At 39.1% G+C, this 15,848-nt stretch overlaps 1 protein-coding gene across 1 annotated transcript in view; it reads right to left on the reverse strand.

The window, feature by feature from the left end:
- Positions 1–15,848, reverse strand: part of Iqgap2 (IQ motif containing GTPase activating protein 2) — a 325,046-nt gene that overhangs the window by 155,184 nt on the left and 154,014 nt on the right. The window contains exons 4-5 of the mRNA XM_008855997.2: positions 15,116–15,193; positions 10,408–10,484 (exon numbers count right to left, since the gene is read on the reverse strand). Coding sequence (XP_008854219.1) covers positions 10,408–10,484; positions 15,116–15,193 — 155 coding nt within the window. The remainder of the gene's footprint in view (positions 1–10,407; positions 10,485–15,115; positions 15,194–15,848) is intronic.

Raw genomic sequence — 15,848 nt, forward strand, 5'->3', positions numbered from 1 at the left:
TGTTTTTTGGTTGTGGACTATTTCCATATTGTTTCTCAATCCAATTGCACCTGCTGACTTTCCTTCAGGAATTGTTCACATCTCTGGTCACTGAGTGACATTTATTTTTAATTTCAAAGGTTTTTTTAAAATTACTATTTGTGCAGGTCTTGAGTGTGATAGTCATGTCCTGTCCAGAAGACAGCATTTCATAGCACCCCTCCCCATCTTCTGGTTCTTATATTCTTTCTGTTTCCTTTTCCTCAAAGTTCCGTGAGCCTTGGTGATGGTGATGGGGATTCCCATGCTCCAGTGGATGGCTACACACCAGTGCACATAGGTACAGTACTAACTGGACTTAGGTTATTAAAAAAAAAAAAAAAACCCTAACAAGACAACAACAAAAAAAGACATGAAGTTGAGAGGAGGGATATGTTGGGGGGAATATGGAGGGAGATGGAGGTGGAAAAATGGCAAGTAGATAAGATTGTATTTCATTGTATGCATGTATGAACTTTGTAAGAAGAAAGAAAAAGTTTTAAAAAGTACTATTTTCTTAATTTTATGTCGGTGGTGGGAAATGATTAAGACATCTATGTTAAATGATCTCGATGCAGCTATTTTTACAATATGTTTTGTTTATTCATTTATTTATTCAATACTATTGATAGAATGCATCCTCTGTATGCTATGGTTTTCCTAACATAAAGGTGGTTTGGCTGCTACTGAAGAGTTTTAACTGGGCCCAGTGGCACACAGTTACAGTCCCAACTACCTGGGAGGCTGAAACAAGAGGACTGCTTGAGCCCGTGAGTTAGACCCCAGCCTAGGCAACACAGCTAGTTGTCTCAGAAACAAAACTAAGCTGTCCATGGCCCTTAGGCCTGACAGCCCTAGATGCACTGGGAAGGTGGCACAACACTTCCAGGAGGAAATGAGACGGAAAAGCAGAAGTTAGCATCAAACCTGCGTATCTAGATCCTGGCCTAGAACTCTGAGACCACTGAAAAGGGAGTGGAAATCTATGTGAAACACGCTCAATTCTGTTTCTGGTATTTGATGTTATTTTTAGTATCTTTCTGGAAAGTCTTTGTAGACAGATAGAGATGGTAAACAGATAGATTAAAAGTAGGATTAGGTCATCATGTGCAGGTAAATAATGACTGCTACACAGAGATGACAGGATGGCAGATTATAAGGAGACAGAAGACTTGGAGTGGACAGAGTTGGTCGCCTGTTTACTCTATGATTTTTCACAGCTTCTGTGTATTTGCTCTGTTGATTGTTTTTTCATCTGTAAAATGAGCACATTAAAAATACATACTTTTCAAGAGTCTCTTTCAGGACTGGTTTAAGAAAAGATGGGAATACTCTTGTAAACTGTGAGCCACTTAAACAAGTATTCGGTTGGTGTAAAATTAATTGTAGTTTTGCAATGTTGAAATTTGCCATTTGATACTGGAATATGTTCTTAATAAATGTGGTTATTCTATATTTGATTTTATTGCACATTTCTTACTGTATGTTTTTTGCTAATGACTTATTACTTGCTGTTAATTTTAGATTTTTTTATACTGTGGAAATGATGTTAGACAAAAAGAAAATTTGAGTGATTTTAAAATTTTGATTTGTGTTTTTCTTTTTTTGTGTGTGTGTGTACATGCACGGACCATGGTGCACTTGTGGCAGTTAGAGGACAACTTTGTGGAGTAGGGTCTCTCCTCTGCCTTTATATGGGTTCCAGAAAACAGGGGTTCAGGTCATCTTCTGAATTACCTTGGTAGGCCTTAAATGATTTTCTTATTTGAGTTCAAAATGGGTCATACAGAAGCAGAGTCAATTTGCAACATTCACAAAGCATTTGGCCCAGGAACAGCTAAGAAGGCATAAGGTGCAATGGTGTTTGAAGCAGGTTTGCAAAGGAGAATGGGCACCTTGAAGTGGAGAACAGTGGTGGGCCATCAGAAGTTGGCAGTGACCACCTCAGAGCATCATCAAAACTGATCCTCTTAAAAACTACAGGAGAATCTGCCAAAAACTGAGTGTGGACTATTTATGATTTTTCTGGCACTTGAAGCAAATTGGAAAGGTGAAAAAGCTTGGTAAGTGGGTTCCTTGTGGGCTGATGGAAAATAAAAAACAATTTGTTGTTTTGAATTGTTGGCCTCTACTATTCTTCACAGTAACGATGAACCATTTTTCAACTGGATTGTGATGTGAGACAAAAAATGGATTATATATGACAACTGCCAACAACCAGCTCAGTGGTTGGGCTGAGAAGATGTTCCAAAGCAATTCCTAAAGTCAAACTTGTACCAAAAAGTGGTCCTGGTTACTAGGTGGTCTGCTGCCAGTCTGATCCATGACACACTGAATCCTGGTGAAGTTGTTACATCTGAGACATGTGCTCAGTGAATTGATGAGACACATGGAAAACTGCAAGGCTTGTAGCCTGCACTGATCAACTTTCAGAAAGAGCCCATTCCTAAGGACAACACTGGACTGTATGTCATACAACCAAAGCTTCAAAAGTTGAACAAACTGGGCTATGGAGTTCTGCCTCCACGCATTCATATGATTTCTTGACTACCAATTGCCAGTTTTTCAAGTAACATAACAACTTTTTACAGTGAAAAATGCTCCCACAACCAAAGGACATATAAATTGTTTTCTAAGAGTTTGATCCCAAAGCATGAATTTTTACACTATAGGAATGAACACACTTGTTTCTTGTTGGCAAAAATGTATTGATGGCAATGATTCCTACTTTGAATAATAAAGTTATGTTTGAGCCTAGTTATAATTATTTAAAGTCCACAGTCTGAATCTGTAATTTCTTTTGCATAATCTAATGTCCCATTCATTGCTGAAGAAAGTGGCTTGAAAGAGTCCCAGGAATAAGCCCTTCAGGCATGTTCAGAGAATAGGTGAAGGAGGAACAAAATTTGTGGGAATGAGTAACTTCAAAATGAAGGTAGTTTTATTAATGTTGGTCAAGAAGTGCAACTCCAAAAGATAGAGGGAAGTAATTGAAAAGAACTTTCAATTCAATCGAAATGGTATTTTTGAGATTTATCTGTTTTAAGAATTGTTAGCAAATATTCTTCCACTGAGATAAAAGCCTTTATTTTCTGCATTTTAGCTTTATTGAAATGTAATAGCACATAATAAAAATATATATTCTAATTTTCTGATTTATTGATTTTTATTTTATGTGTATGAGTGTTTTGCCTGCATGTATGTAAGTGCATCCATGTCATGAAATATCTGCAGAAGCCAGAAAGAATCCTTTGGACATTAGGGACAGTTGTTAACTGCTATGTGGGTGCTAGGAACAGAACCCAGGTCCTCTGCAAGAGCAGCCAGTACTCTTGACTACTGAGCTATATCTCTAGCCCCCCTTTAAAAATTTTTTGAAGCAATATATATATTGACAACAAAATAAATGGCTTATGATAAATAAAAATATTGATTTTCCCCTTTCCTGAAAAAGAATTTGGGTGCTATTTCCAATACAGCTCCACTGTACAGAGAAATACTGATATAAATTTCATAGTAAGCAAACATCCTGGATTAACTACAAGTCACCACAAGGTGGTGCTAGGAAATTAGCTTGCTAGATAAGAAAATTTGCTTTTAAATGTAAATCTGAGGTTTTCTTAAACTGCTATGATGGATCCTGTAGAAAGCTCACTTATAAATAGCTCCCAAACATCACTTACTAAAAAATTAAATATATTTTACTTAGTTTTAATTTTCAACATTTATTATCATTGACATTGAAATTTCATGTCAAGTTTTAAAAAGATCACTTCTCACAGGGTGGGATCTCTGTGTGACAGAGGCTTCCAAGCAAATTACTCCAAAGGACAAATGTGTATTCAGAAACTTTATTTATTTAGCATTCTTATATCAAAAAGAATCTTCCAGAGCTCTTTCCCAAACATTTAAATTCTAATGAGGCAACCTCTTGACTTTGGTTCATAGAAAATCCAGTCTTAATCTTAAAAAACAAATCCATTGACTATAAAAAACTACTACTTGTAGCCAGTTCTTCAACATTGAACTTATCAAATACATTTTAGTAACTAACAACCAACACAACACACTAGGGTTATTTTAAAGGAGGCTCTGGACTTACTTATTGTGACCAGCACTTCCTACGGCCAAGAAAGCACTGTGTGTACACTAGGGAGCCTCTCATACTGAAAGGTACAATATAACCAGTGCTTCTAATTCAGATCTGCATCAGAGGGGTCACCTCCAGGCAGTTAAATCTCATTAGCACCCAACTGCTAGTTGTACAAATAATATCAGCTGAAGTCTGGGAAGTAAAAAAGAAAGTTAAAAGAAAGATTAGGTTTTTCTTTTATTACTACTTTCAGTATATACTTTAAAAGGTTCTGTGGTAATGAAATGCAAACTTAAAAAGCAGGACCTGGGTTCACTTCAGGGTTTCTGCATTGCATCAAATGCAGCTCATCTGGAGCCATGCCATGTGCGATGGGCATTTGTAAATCAAAGCCTCATGGCAGGCTAGAGAGACCCCAGGATTGCAATCAGAAGCCCAGGCTCCTGGCTGGTGGCTGGTAAGCCCTGAGCAAGTCATAGAAGTGAGCTCCCAGTGGAATCAACAGCCTGGACTAAAATAACTTCCCCAGGTCCTTAGGCTTTCAACTCCCATGAGTCTTTAAGTGTTTCAAATGTAGTAGCTTAGAGGCCAGTGGTGAAGTTTAAGCCTGACACCACTTAAATTTTTTTTTTTTCCTTAAGAGCAGGGAATGTCTGACTTCCTTCTGAAGCCAGTGGATGCCTCAATTGGTAATAGTTCATGATCACACAGCTTGGCTTTGAATCTCAACTCCCTCATTTCTAACTCTGACTTTGGGCACCCTCTTTGTGTTTCAGTTCATTATAAAATGGGACCAATGACACTATCTACCACATGAGCATGCTGTGAAGGCTGAAGGAAAGCATATGTGCAAAAAATGTGTCTTTTACATACACTTACTGCTGGCCTACCATAGCACTTTCCCTCCTTTCCTAGCACTAAGAATCATTCAGTACCTTCCTGGTACTGGCTCCACATCTGAAATGGTATTGTTTCCTGAACCAATAACAACGATCATGCCACAATCCAATGTCCTATGCTTAATTTTCTGGCTCCAAACCGAAGGACTCTGGAGTTAGTCTTGCCTGTGGGAACTAGTTCAGCTAAACTTCCTCAAAAGCTAAAAACATGAATTCTAGGGTCTTCAAGTTGAAACCAATGGTATATTTTCTGTGGTAGGTTTCAGGACAAGGTTCACAGGCTCAAAGAGCTTAGGATTTTGTAAGACAAAGTCATATCCATATAGTAATTCAGTCAGGAGGAGGAAAAGGGGCATTCATCCAGAACACGGAAAGAATTCTGAACAGGATAAATTTGAAAGATGGGGAACGAGCAACTGCCTCCCTCACCTTAATCTCCAGTACTGCCATCTCCAGAGGTCCCTCCTGAGAGTTGAGATAGGAGTCTGTCTTTTAGGCCAACAATCTATCTCTAGAAACCTTATTTATAAATTCAAGATTGTGTATTATAAGAGTTACAATCAATCTAGTATTTGGGAGGGGGTTTTCAGTATCATAAGTTTCTTAGAGAGAAAAGGGAGTCTAAGGGAAGGGAGTATTACTACAATAAGGGTTATGTATTAATACTGGAGCAAGAGGTTCAATGCCTCCATTGGTCAGCCAGGTAGGGACTGTGGGAGAGTTGTGAGGGGAGTTTTCCACCCAGTAGTTAGGGGACCTGGAACAGCCAGCTGGTCAATCAGAAGTGAGTCTGCTACCACCTTCCTCACAAATGCAAGCCCCCACCACATGCCATTTTTGCATTGGCACTGTACTTGAAAACCAGGTGGCTGAACACAGCTACAGAATTTGCTGCAGCCTCACTGCTTACGCTCAGGGGAGCCCACAGGTCTTCAGCTTGAGGCAGAATTTTAATGGTCCAATAAATGACATAGTTAAAAAAAAAAGCGCACAGTGCCCTATAATATTAAACTAGAAAAATCAACATAAACACATGACTTTGAAGGGATTCCTCAGATAGCAGTTGATTCTATATCTAAAAGCAGGAATACTAAGAATAGGACAAGAAGACCTGATTGTGTCCACAAGGCCACAAGACAAATATATTTCAAAGAATATCAAGGACTGTGCTACAAGGACAGAAGGGTTACCAGGTCTAACTGACCAACTGAAACAATCTTGTCTTTTCAGGAGGTATCGTCCAGACATGGTAGTGTAGGCCTGTAATCCCAGCACTCAGACGGCTAAGGTAGGAGCATTGTGAGTTCAAATTCAGTCTGAGCTATTCAGTGAGACCACGCCACAAGCAATGAAGAAGATATCAATCTTGGTTAAGTCTTAAAATGCCAGGACTTCAAAACTGATCAGCAGAGTATAGGACAGAGTGTACAAAAGTAAAGTTGATAGCAGAGACACAATAGTTCATGCACAACTATTTGCTTTGATTTTTATTTAAAAGGGAAGTGCTGCTAGAACATAAGCATTTTGTTCTTTTTTTATACTACATATACTGTAGGAAACAATAAATACCAGGAACTCAGAGTAAGCAAAAAAATCCCTCCCAAAACATAGGAAGTGTCCCAAGGTAAGAAGGGACTGCAGAGCACAGGTGGTGACAGAAATAGGGAGAAGGAAAGGCACCCAACACCAATGTACACCCTGAACAGTCAAGCAGAGAGGACCCAGGAATCCGATCTGAGAAGATAAATCAACAGCAGGCGGAAGAACACTGAAATGTCTCTCCCTTGTCTCCTAGGAGATGGGAGTTTCTAGAAATTCCAACTGTAATTTTAGGAAGAAAATGAAGGAGTACATAAGTTTTTAATAATGTTAATAGGTCAGGCTAATACATCACTGTGACAGGACAATGGGTTGGTATAACACTGGCCAAGTGAAACTGAGGAAGTCAGTCACTGTAGGGTAATGGGGAGAGGGGTAGATGCAGTAAATGAAAATCTACCTGAAAATCATGGACCTAGGAATGAAAAAAAAAAATGACTGAGTTAACAAGTAAAGTTTAGCTTGATGCTGACGGCCAGGCTCTGACTTAGTAAGAGCCCCAAACGGGGCTGTGTTCAATATGGAAAAAGCCAGAAACCTAACGTGAAGGGGTGCTCTTTTGTTTCAGGTGATGCTAAAATCATGTGACCTCTGGGTATAGCAGCTGAGGGCAAGTCACAATTAGCATGTAAATAATGAAGGCACAAGTGAAACTTGTGGTCTGGATCTTTCAGAATAGTTTTCAGTGTGGTAAGCCTGAAAACTGCATCTGGCCACTTCATCTGCTCTGAAGGTAAATGAAGGAAATCACAGTTTTAACAATCACATACTTGTTTGAATTATTTAGACATATCCAATCTTATAACTGTTTAAACATTTAACAGTTATTTGATGTCGTTTATGTCTTTTATAAACAGAGCATGCGCGCGCGCACACACACACACACACACACACACACACACACAGTGTTTTTCTTTGTGCATAAAAAGGCCTCCAGACATTAAAAAAAATGTGTAGGAACTTAGCTAGGTTTCCTAACTGATTCCTTTTCATTGCATGGGCTTCAGAGCGCTCCAAAAGAAGCCACGAAATGAAAACATGCCCTATACAATTTTTAAGTCCAAAGCCACAAAAATAGTAACAGTGGTTTTTGCGTGGTTTTGATAGTGGGTGTTTTAGCCTTTCCTTTAACATTCTTTCTAAATTTTCCAGGGTTTTTTTCCCCTTACAATGAGCATATGCTACTTTTTTTTTTTTTTTTTTTTAATATCTTAAAAAGAGCATTTTCTTCTTTTTTTTTTTTTTTTTTTGAATAGGAAAAAAAGATAAATCTTTCCTTGGAAAAAGATGAGGCCACCCACCATGAAGGTCTCTCTGAATTAGGCAAGCTTGAAAATTCCAAGTTAAATTGGTAAGGGATCAATTAATGACAAGCAATGAGGTTGGGGTAAAAATTCAGATGAAGAGGGGAGTGGCAGGCAGGAGGAAAAGTAAGGGCAGGGCCCAGGGGATGTTTGGTTGTTAAGCCCACATGAGATAGAGACAGGTTTGGTCAGGGACAAAAGCTAAATTTGTAGATGAGTCAAGTCCACAGGCTGGGGCAGGAGGAAGGCAGTGTCTGGCAAGCAAAACTCCCTGGAGTGACTTCCCTCCTAGCTCCTGAGCTATAATCAAAATCTCTGACCTGCTTAATTTCCTGCCAGGTAATGACAACTCTGCAATAGCCATGCTGTGGGAGATAGAGCCAGGATAACACAGCCCAAGACATGTCTGCTCAGTTCCAGCATCACTTCTAACTATGAGGGCAAGCTCACAGCACTCATTAAAACACTCTGCTCCACAGCTTCCAAATGTGTCTTGACCAACAAAGCAGGATACCAGCCTCTGGGGAGTGACTGTCTACATTCTAAACCATAGCAGAAAAAAATTTCACAGCAAAGCCTCAGCTCCTGCCTGAGAGGCAGACACACAGTATGCTGGAAAGAGAAAAGTGAGGAAATTCTCCCATGGAAGAATGTGGTCAGATGTGGAGTGACATGACCCAATACACATCCTCTCTGGGATGTCAAACATCCATGAGTGACTGAGAATCATAAACCCAGACCATTGCATCATCATTTGTACAGAAGCGGCAATAATAAGCAAGACATGGCTTGTTCTTTGTTTTCTAAACTGTTCGAGCCATTGTTAAAGGCTTGAACATACATTTGTGAAGCTGTGTGCCATTCTATGCAACTTCTCAGGAGCAATGATACCACCAGAAAGGAACTTAGCACACCATTCCTTTGTAAGCCAGAGAACACTAATGGCCCAGGTGTCCACTTCAGAAAATCAATTTAAGCTTACCAAAGTCGCCTAGGAGCATGCTATGGATTTGGAGATTAGCACTGTGATGCAGAGATTTAATGATGGCTGGCTTAGCAGGTCACAAAAAAATACTAACTTACAGTGTTAAGTGGTTGTCCTGAGCTTTGGCAAATATTTGCTGAAGAACACTAGGCAGCACAGTTGAAAGTATTTCTCAGAATAAATGCTTACACATGGAGCTTTAAGGAAACTTATCAGTATAATGATCCTTTAGCCACTTAGGAGGAGGCAGGCCTAGGGCTGGGATCTCCCTCACCACATTAGAAATTATACCTTATTCTATTTGTTAATCTATTTTTGTAAGTTCTAAGTTATTATAAGAAAAACATATAGGCCTGGCATAATGGCATATACCTATAGTCCCAGTACTTGGGAAACTGATGCAGGAGGACAGAGAGTTTGAGGTTAGTCTGGGCTGCATAGTAAGATCCTGTTTTGTTTTGTTTTTTTTTTTAAAGTAAAGAAAAGAAGAAAAGAGAAAGAGGTTGATGAGATGGCTCAGCAGGTAAAGCCACTTACTACTAAGTCTGATGACTTGAATAGGATTCATGGTTTTCATGTGGTGGAAGGAGAGACCCAAGCCTATTGTTCTTAAAGCTCTACACATGTGCCGTGGCATGTGCGCTCACTGCCTACTCTCCCATTAAATAAATAAATGTATTTTTTTTTATTTAAAAAAGCAAAAGAACCCACACAGCAAAACCACCTCCATTTGGTCTATATTTTCACCAGCTGTCATATTCTACAGCAGTCTCAAAAGTGCTGGCTGGGGGAAAGTCAAATCATATGACACAATCAAAAGTCTCTAGAAGACTAGCTTTGTAATGAATTATTACAGAGACTTTTTCCTTTACAGAAGAAAAGAGCCAGGAAGAAGTTAATATAAACCCCAAGGCAGAGTATTCTGCCAGGAAAATGACTTCTAGTGATATAAACACAAGGCAGATGTCAGAAAAGGAATTTAAATTTTCATTACATATGAAGTATTTCAACCTTCACCTGTGTGCATACAAGAACTACACACTGGATTTTCACAATTATCTTTGTTACCATCTAAAAATCACTTATTGATAGTCTTTGAATTAGCAATGGATTGAATCATTGATAATTTTAAGAATCATCAAAGCAAAATCACAATGAGTCGCTCATTTGACATGTTTTAGCTACAAATTACCCCCCAATTCAAGAATGCAGTAGCACATTGCTATTGGGTCTTTGAGGCTTCAATTTAAATTCTCTATTTAAAGTATGTATTTTATTCATTTTTCTGGTTTTATACTTTGAATTTATATTAAAGACTTCAGAACAGTATTTTTTTTTAGGTTCAAGGACAGCAATTATTTTCAATTCTATACAGCAAATTCAAAACTGAATCTAATTTTAAAAAGATCTTGAGACTATTAAAGCCACTTAAGATCTTTTAAAACTGAAGTTGTAGCTTAATTTAAATCTTCTTCCTATGAAGTCTGTTAGTTGAATTTTTTTTCCCACCTTAGTGCGTGAATGCAATAGATCATTCTTGGTATGTTTTTCCGATCGTAGACATCTGTTGTTTCTGGATAAAATATCTGGAAAATAAAAGGGACAATGTATTTACTATGTTTCACTTCTTGTAATTATCTAACTCCCCACACAATCATACCCTGCTTATTTGCTGTTCTAGAATTAGTTAATGTAGAGGACTCTCCCAGTGGTTGCTTTCTGGTGTTCTGCAGAACAGTCTTCACACCTAAGCACTTGTCTGGTGGATGTCATGCCCCTTTGGTTAACAGGACAGTGGTAAGATTTACAAACAGCCTTTCCAGAAGGCTGGGCAGTATGGGGCTGCAGTGCTCCACTCTGTGCTCCTACTCTGGTGACTTCCAGAGGTCTCATGAGCCTGAGAAGGGGACCTTTTTATAGCCACTTTATTACAGTGTTAAAAACTTATATTTCTGTAAACCTGAGTACATGTATAATATAATCCATGTACACATATGCTGGACTGGTTTGAATGAGAGTGTCCCCAATAGGTTCCAAGTATTTGAACATTTTGTCCCCAGTTGGTAGTACTGTTTTGGGAGGCTTTAGGAGGTGTGGCCATGCCTGAGTTCTTAAGCTCTGCTTCCCAAGCCTGCTTGAAGATGAGAACTCTGCTCTTTCTGCTCCTGCTCAGGTCACCTCCTGCCACCATGCCTCCCTGCCTTGATGGACTCTGATTCCTCTGGAATTGTAAGCTCAAATAAACTCTTCCTGTGATAAGTTCCTTTGGACATGGTATTTTATCACACCAACAGAAAAGGAACTAATACATTTGCAAATATTTTTTTCTGCTTAAAGTGATACATTCTTACCAAATAAAGTCTAGAAAGTATATAAAGTATAAAAGAAAAACTGTAATCCCATCTTCTAGACTGTTACTAACTACTGGCATTCTGGTATTGCTTTGCTTGTCTTTTCTGTATGTAATATCTGGATTTTTAAAAAATCCATATGTGAAAACAAAAGTACACAGAGTATAAAGCTGCTTAAAAGACTTAATAGATGATTATTTTCCATCCTTTCGATTACTCCATAAAAACATCACATCTAATGAATGCAAATAATTCTTTCACAATTTTGAACCATGGCTTAACCATTCCCCATGGCTGAGCATGTTTGCTCCCAGTTCTTACTCCATCCAAATCACTACAATGATCAGCCCTGCATTTTCTGAGCATCTGATTCTTCTTCCGGATGACCAATCAAATACAGAATTACTAGATTGGATGATCTGAGCAAAAACTTTTGTTTTGTTTTTAAGACAGGGTCTCCCTGTAGCCCCAGCTGGCCTGGAAGTCATTTTGTCAACCACACTAGCCTCAATCTCACAGAGAACTGCTTGCCTCTGCCTCCCAAGTGCTGGGATTAAAGGCATGTGCCACCATGCTGGGCAAGGCTTTTAAATATATCTACACTGCATTTTCCTAAGTTTGGAACTAAAAGCCTAACAAGAAACAGATTTCAGAGTGGGGCACCAAACTTCTCTATTCCTGAGCATGAAAAAAAAAGTGAGTAATTGGGCTCCAAGCTCCTAATATTAAGATAAGCACATCAGTATCACTTGCTTTCAGTAAATATTTTATATAACTTGACATAAAACCAAAATTAAATCATGTACCATATGGTAGTACTTGATACTCAAGTGCAATTTTTCTATTGGACACTGAAAAAAAGCAGAGAAAAGAAACATTTCTCAAGCTAACAATGTATTGTAGTTGTTTATGCACTTAGATGTCTACAGCCTGGGAAGTCTCCAAGCCCTTTCCAGTTTTCTTGTGACACATTTGCTGTCAAGGTGTCAGTGAGAAGAGGCCCCTTGATTCAGAAGACTGTGGCCAGGTTTAAAGCATAGAACACCACCAGCTATCACCTCACACTTCAAGTATTGTTGGCCAACTCTCCCCAACCCTTTTCTCTCACACAGAAACCTTCGTCTATATTTATATTTCTCCTGGAAAATCTCGGCCTTAATGTACTGAGAAGATGGGATCAAGTCAGAGTTCATCAGACTGTTGCATGTACATCTCCAGCACTTCACATGATGCCAAGCACAGAATGAGCATTTAATATCAATAAATGAAGGAATTCACAGCAGTTGCATAGGAAGTCAGCTTGCGCACTGTCAGTTTTTGCTCTTGCAATGTAGTCTGTTAAAGACTTCATGATGAAAGTCAATGTAAAAATAGAATCTACCATATAGATCATGTTTGGCCCACTAAACACATAATTTGAAAAGCTTTAAATCAAATCTTATCATGTACCATGAAATTATCCAAAATAGAAATTAGAACTTTCTAAGTCATAATTCATGAATTCTGTGTGGCGACAGTAAGTGTTCAGAAAGGAGCAACATTTAATGTTCTAAGGGACTAGTCAGATTGAAAATGGAAGAATGAATTAAATGTTGATGACTTTGAGGAAAATGAGACTGAGATAAAACAGCCATGAGCACAAAGGTATTGAAAACATGCATTTGTGATGTATATTAGTCTTGCGTTGTGTTGTAGTGTTTTGGGGACTCAAACCCAGGATCTCACATGCTAGGCCAGTGCTCTACCAGTACATCCCACTGAGCTACATCCAAGCCCATGTGATGGGTATTTTTTAAATAGCAAACCTGGTGTGATAAGACAACACTACAGTTCTTTGCAAGTCAGTTTATCCTCTTGTTCTCAAGATGGGCCTCTCAATCATTTCTTTAAAGAGGCTATACGTACTAAGCAATGCAAAGGACTGAGCCATTGACACAAATGAGTAGATGTGACAGATCTCTTCTACAACATATTTAGTGGAAAAAAGTCAATCCCAAAGGTTCCTTACCATGTGATTCCAATAATACATCATTCTCAAAATGACAAAATGGTAATGATGGCTGCCAGGGACAACTTGGGGAGGGATACAAAGTAAAAGTCTGTTTCTCTATGGTGACTGTATCTGTATTATGGTGGGGAGCACAGAAATGCATTTGTAGAGGACAGCAAGCTCATGCTTTTGCAAACTAATACACTTGAAAATAGTAAAAACTGAGTAAGACCAGTGGCCTAGTTTACACTCACATCCTAATGGCAGCTGGTTCATGCCAGTAATCCCAGCATGTAGAAGGCTGAGGTGCGAGTATTAGAACGTCTGAGCCAGTGAAGCCCAGGCCACCCTGAGCTATATAGAGACCTTGAAAAACAAACAAACAAGAAAACATGCCCCCCAAACACTCCAATTTCAATCTAATATTGTATTAACTGCATTTATAAAATGTCAGTATTGAGGGAAGCTGAAGGATACATAGAGATATGCTATTTCTGCAAGTTCCTGTAATTCTATAATTCTTTCAAAATAAGAAGTAGCTCTAGAGTTTTCACCAAATGCAATTTCCTCATTTCCCCTATGTGTCTATTTCTTATCTGTTTGAATTTAACATGTGCTGAATACTTACTGATTTTATTTGGGAGATCTATTTCAGGAGTAAGAGCTACAAGCCCCTAACCTTTAAAATATAAAGTGACATTATGATTTACAATACTTATAAAAATAAATATATAGGCCAGGGAAATGGCTTATCAGATAAAAGTGCTAGCTTTGCAAACCTGATGACTAGGATCTGATCTCCAGAAACCACATAAGAGGCCAGATGCAGTGGCACACATCTGTAATCCCAGCACTCTTACACTGAGATGGGAGGAGGAGACAGGAGAATTGTCTGGAAGCTCACAGACCAGGTAGCCTGGAGTCTGCAGAGAGCCTCAGAAACAAGAAAGACCTTGCTTCAGGGCTGGAGAGATGGCTCGGCAGTTAAGCACACTGACTGTTCTTGCAGAAGATCCGGGTTCGAATCCCAGTACCCACATGGCAGCTAACAACTGTCCATAACCCAGTTCCAGGGGATCTGACAGCCTCTTCTGTCCTCCGTGGGCATTGCACGACAAGGGTGCACTTACCTACATGCAGACATAACACTCTCTCTCTCTCTCTCTCTCTCTATATATATATATAAAAGACCTTGCTTCAACAAGGTAGAATGCAAGAACTGACTCCCCAAAATTTTCCTCTCACCTCCACACATACACCCTGGCATGGGCATTCCCTTGAACCTGCACCATGCATGTGCTCACCCACACATACACATTAAATAAATAAATAAAATTACAAAAAGTACACTGATTTATAAAAAGAAAACTGAGGGGTTTGAGAGACTGCTCAGAAGTTAAGAGCAGTATTGCTCTTCCAGAGGACCCTGGTTTGGTTCCCAGCACCCATGCAGTAGCTGATAACAATTTATAACTCCAGTTCCAGGGGGATCCAACACCCTCTTCTGGACTTTTTGGGCACTGCATGCACGTGGTGCACTCATAAACCAGACAAAAAACTCATACACATAAAATAAATAAATCTTTTAAAACTTAAATAAAAAGCAAGTTGACTATCTTAATGATTGGCTAAAGCTGCTTCTGATCTTGTTTAATATATATACACTGTCTCTTGCCTGTTCTCAAGCTATGCCCCCACTTCACTATGAATTCCTGTCATATATATCTTATACAAGCCTTTCCACAGTTTTATTTGGTTGTCAGATTTCTCAAGCCTGCATTAATATTTCTCAGCATGCCAAAACACATTTCATAATAAGGTACTGGGCACTGCCTTTTTATCTTCCGAGTTTAGGATCCATTATATGAAAGCTTACCTTGGGTAGCCCGATGGCCTCCATGGCTCTTAACCATTGGACAGTATTATCTGTGTGTCGAAAATGAAGGCCGGATTTCTAATGTGAGGATAGGAGAAAGAAAGAAGGAAATATAAGATTACATAAAAAGTGAGAGCCAGGGGCTCCTCCCAAGCCCATGTGACCCCTGAGGAACAGATCCTCAAACGACCTTAAGGGTAAAAATAAATTGGTTTATCTAGGCCAACTGTATGGCCTTAAACACCCAAAAGGAAAGTATAACCAAAGAGTAAAGGATAATTTTTTGAGAGTCCATATATATAGCTAAAGGCTACATAACAAGCAACAATGCCAGGTAGGAGATACCTTCTTCTGAGTTGTTGGCCAGGGTGGCTCAAGGGACTTCCAGGTAGTAACCCAGCATAGAATTAGGAAAATGAACAACAGACCCCAATCTTATCTAAAGGAGTATTGACAACTGATTGTTGCTAGATGAGGAACAGCTGACCTTCCTAAAACAAAGACCTCTAGATAGGCTGACTAGATTCACCAGATGGACAAGTAGTGGGGAATGGCTGCGGGTGCCAACAACACAGCAGACAGTAGCAGGGATATCAGAGTATAAAGGTTCTAGGGGGAGGGAGGCTATGGGATGGTGCCACCTGGGAAGTGGGTGTATAGTTGAATAAGATGGTTTGGGATGTTCTGTATGATACACACACACACACACACACACACACACACACACACAAAC

Source organism: Nannospalax galili, unplaced genomic scaffold (genome assembly GCF_000622305.1).
Source record: "Nannospalax galili isolate Female #2095 unplaced genomic scaffold, S.galili_v1.0 scaffold907, whole genome shotgun sequence".
NCBI classification, from domain to species: Eukaryota; Metazoa; Chordata; class Mammalia; order Rodentia; family Spalacidae; genus Nannospalax; species Nannospalax galili.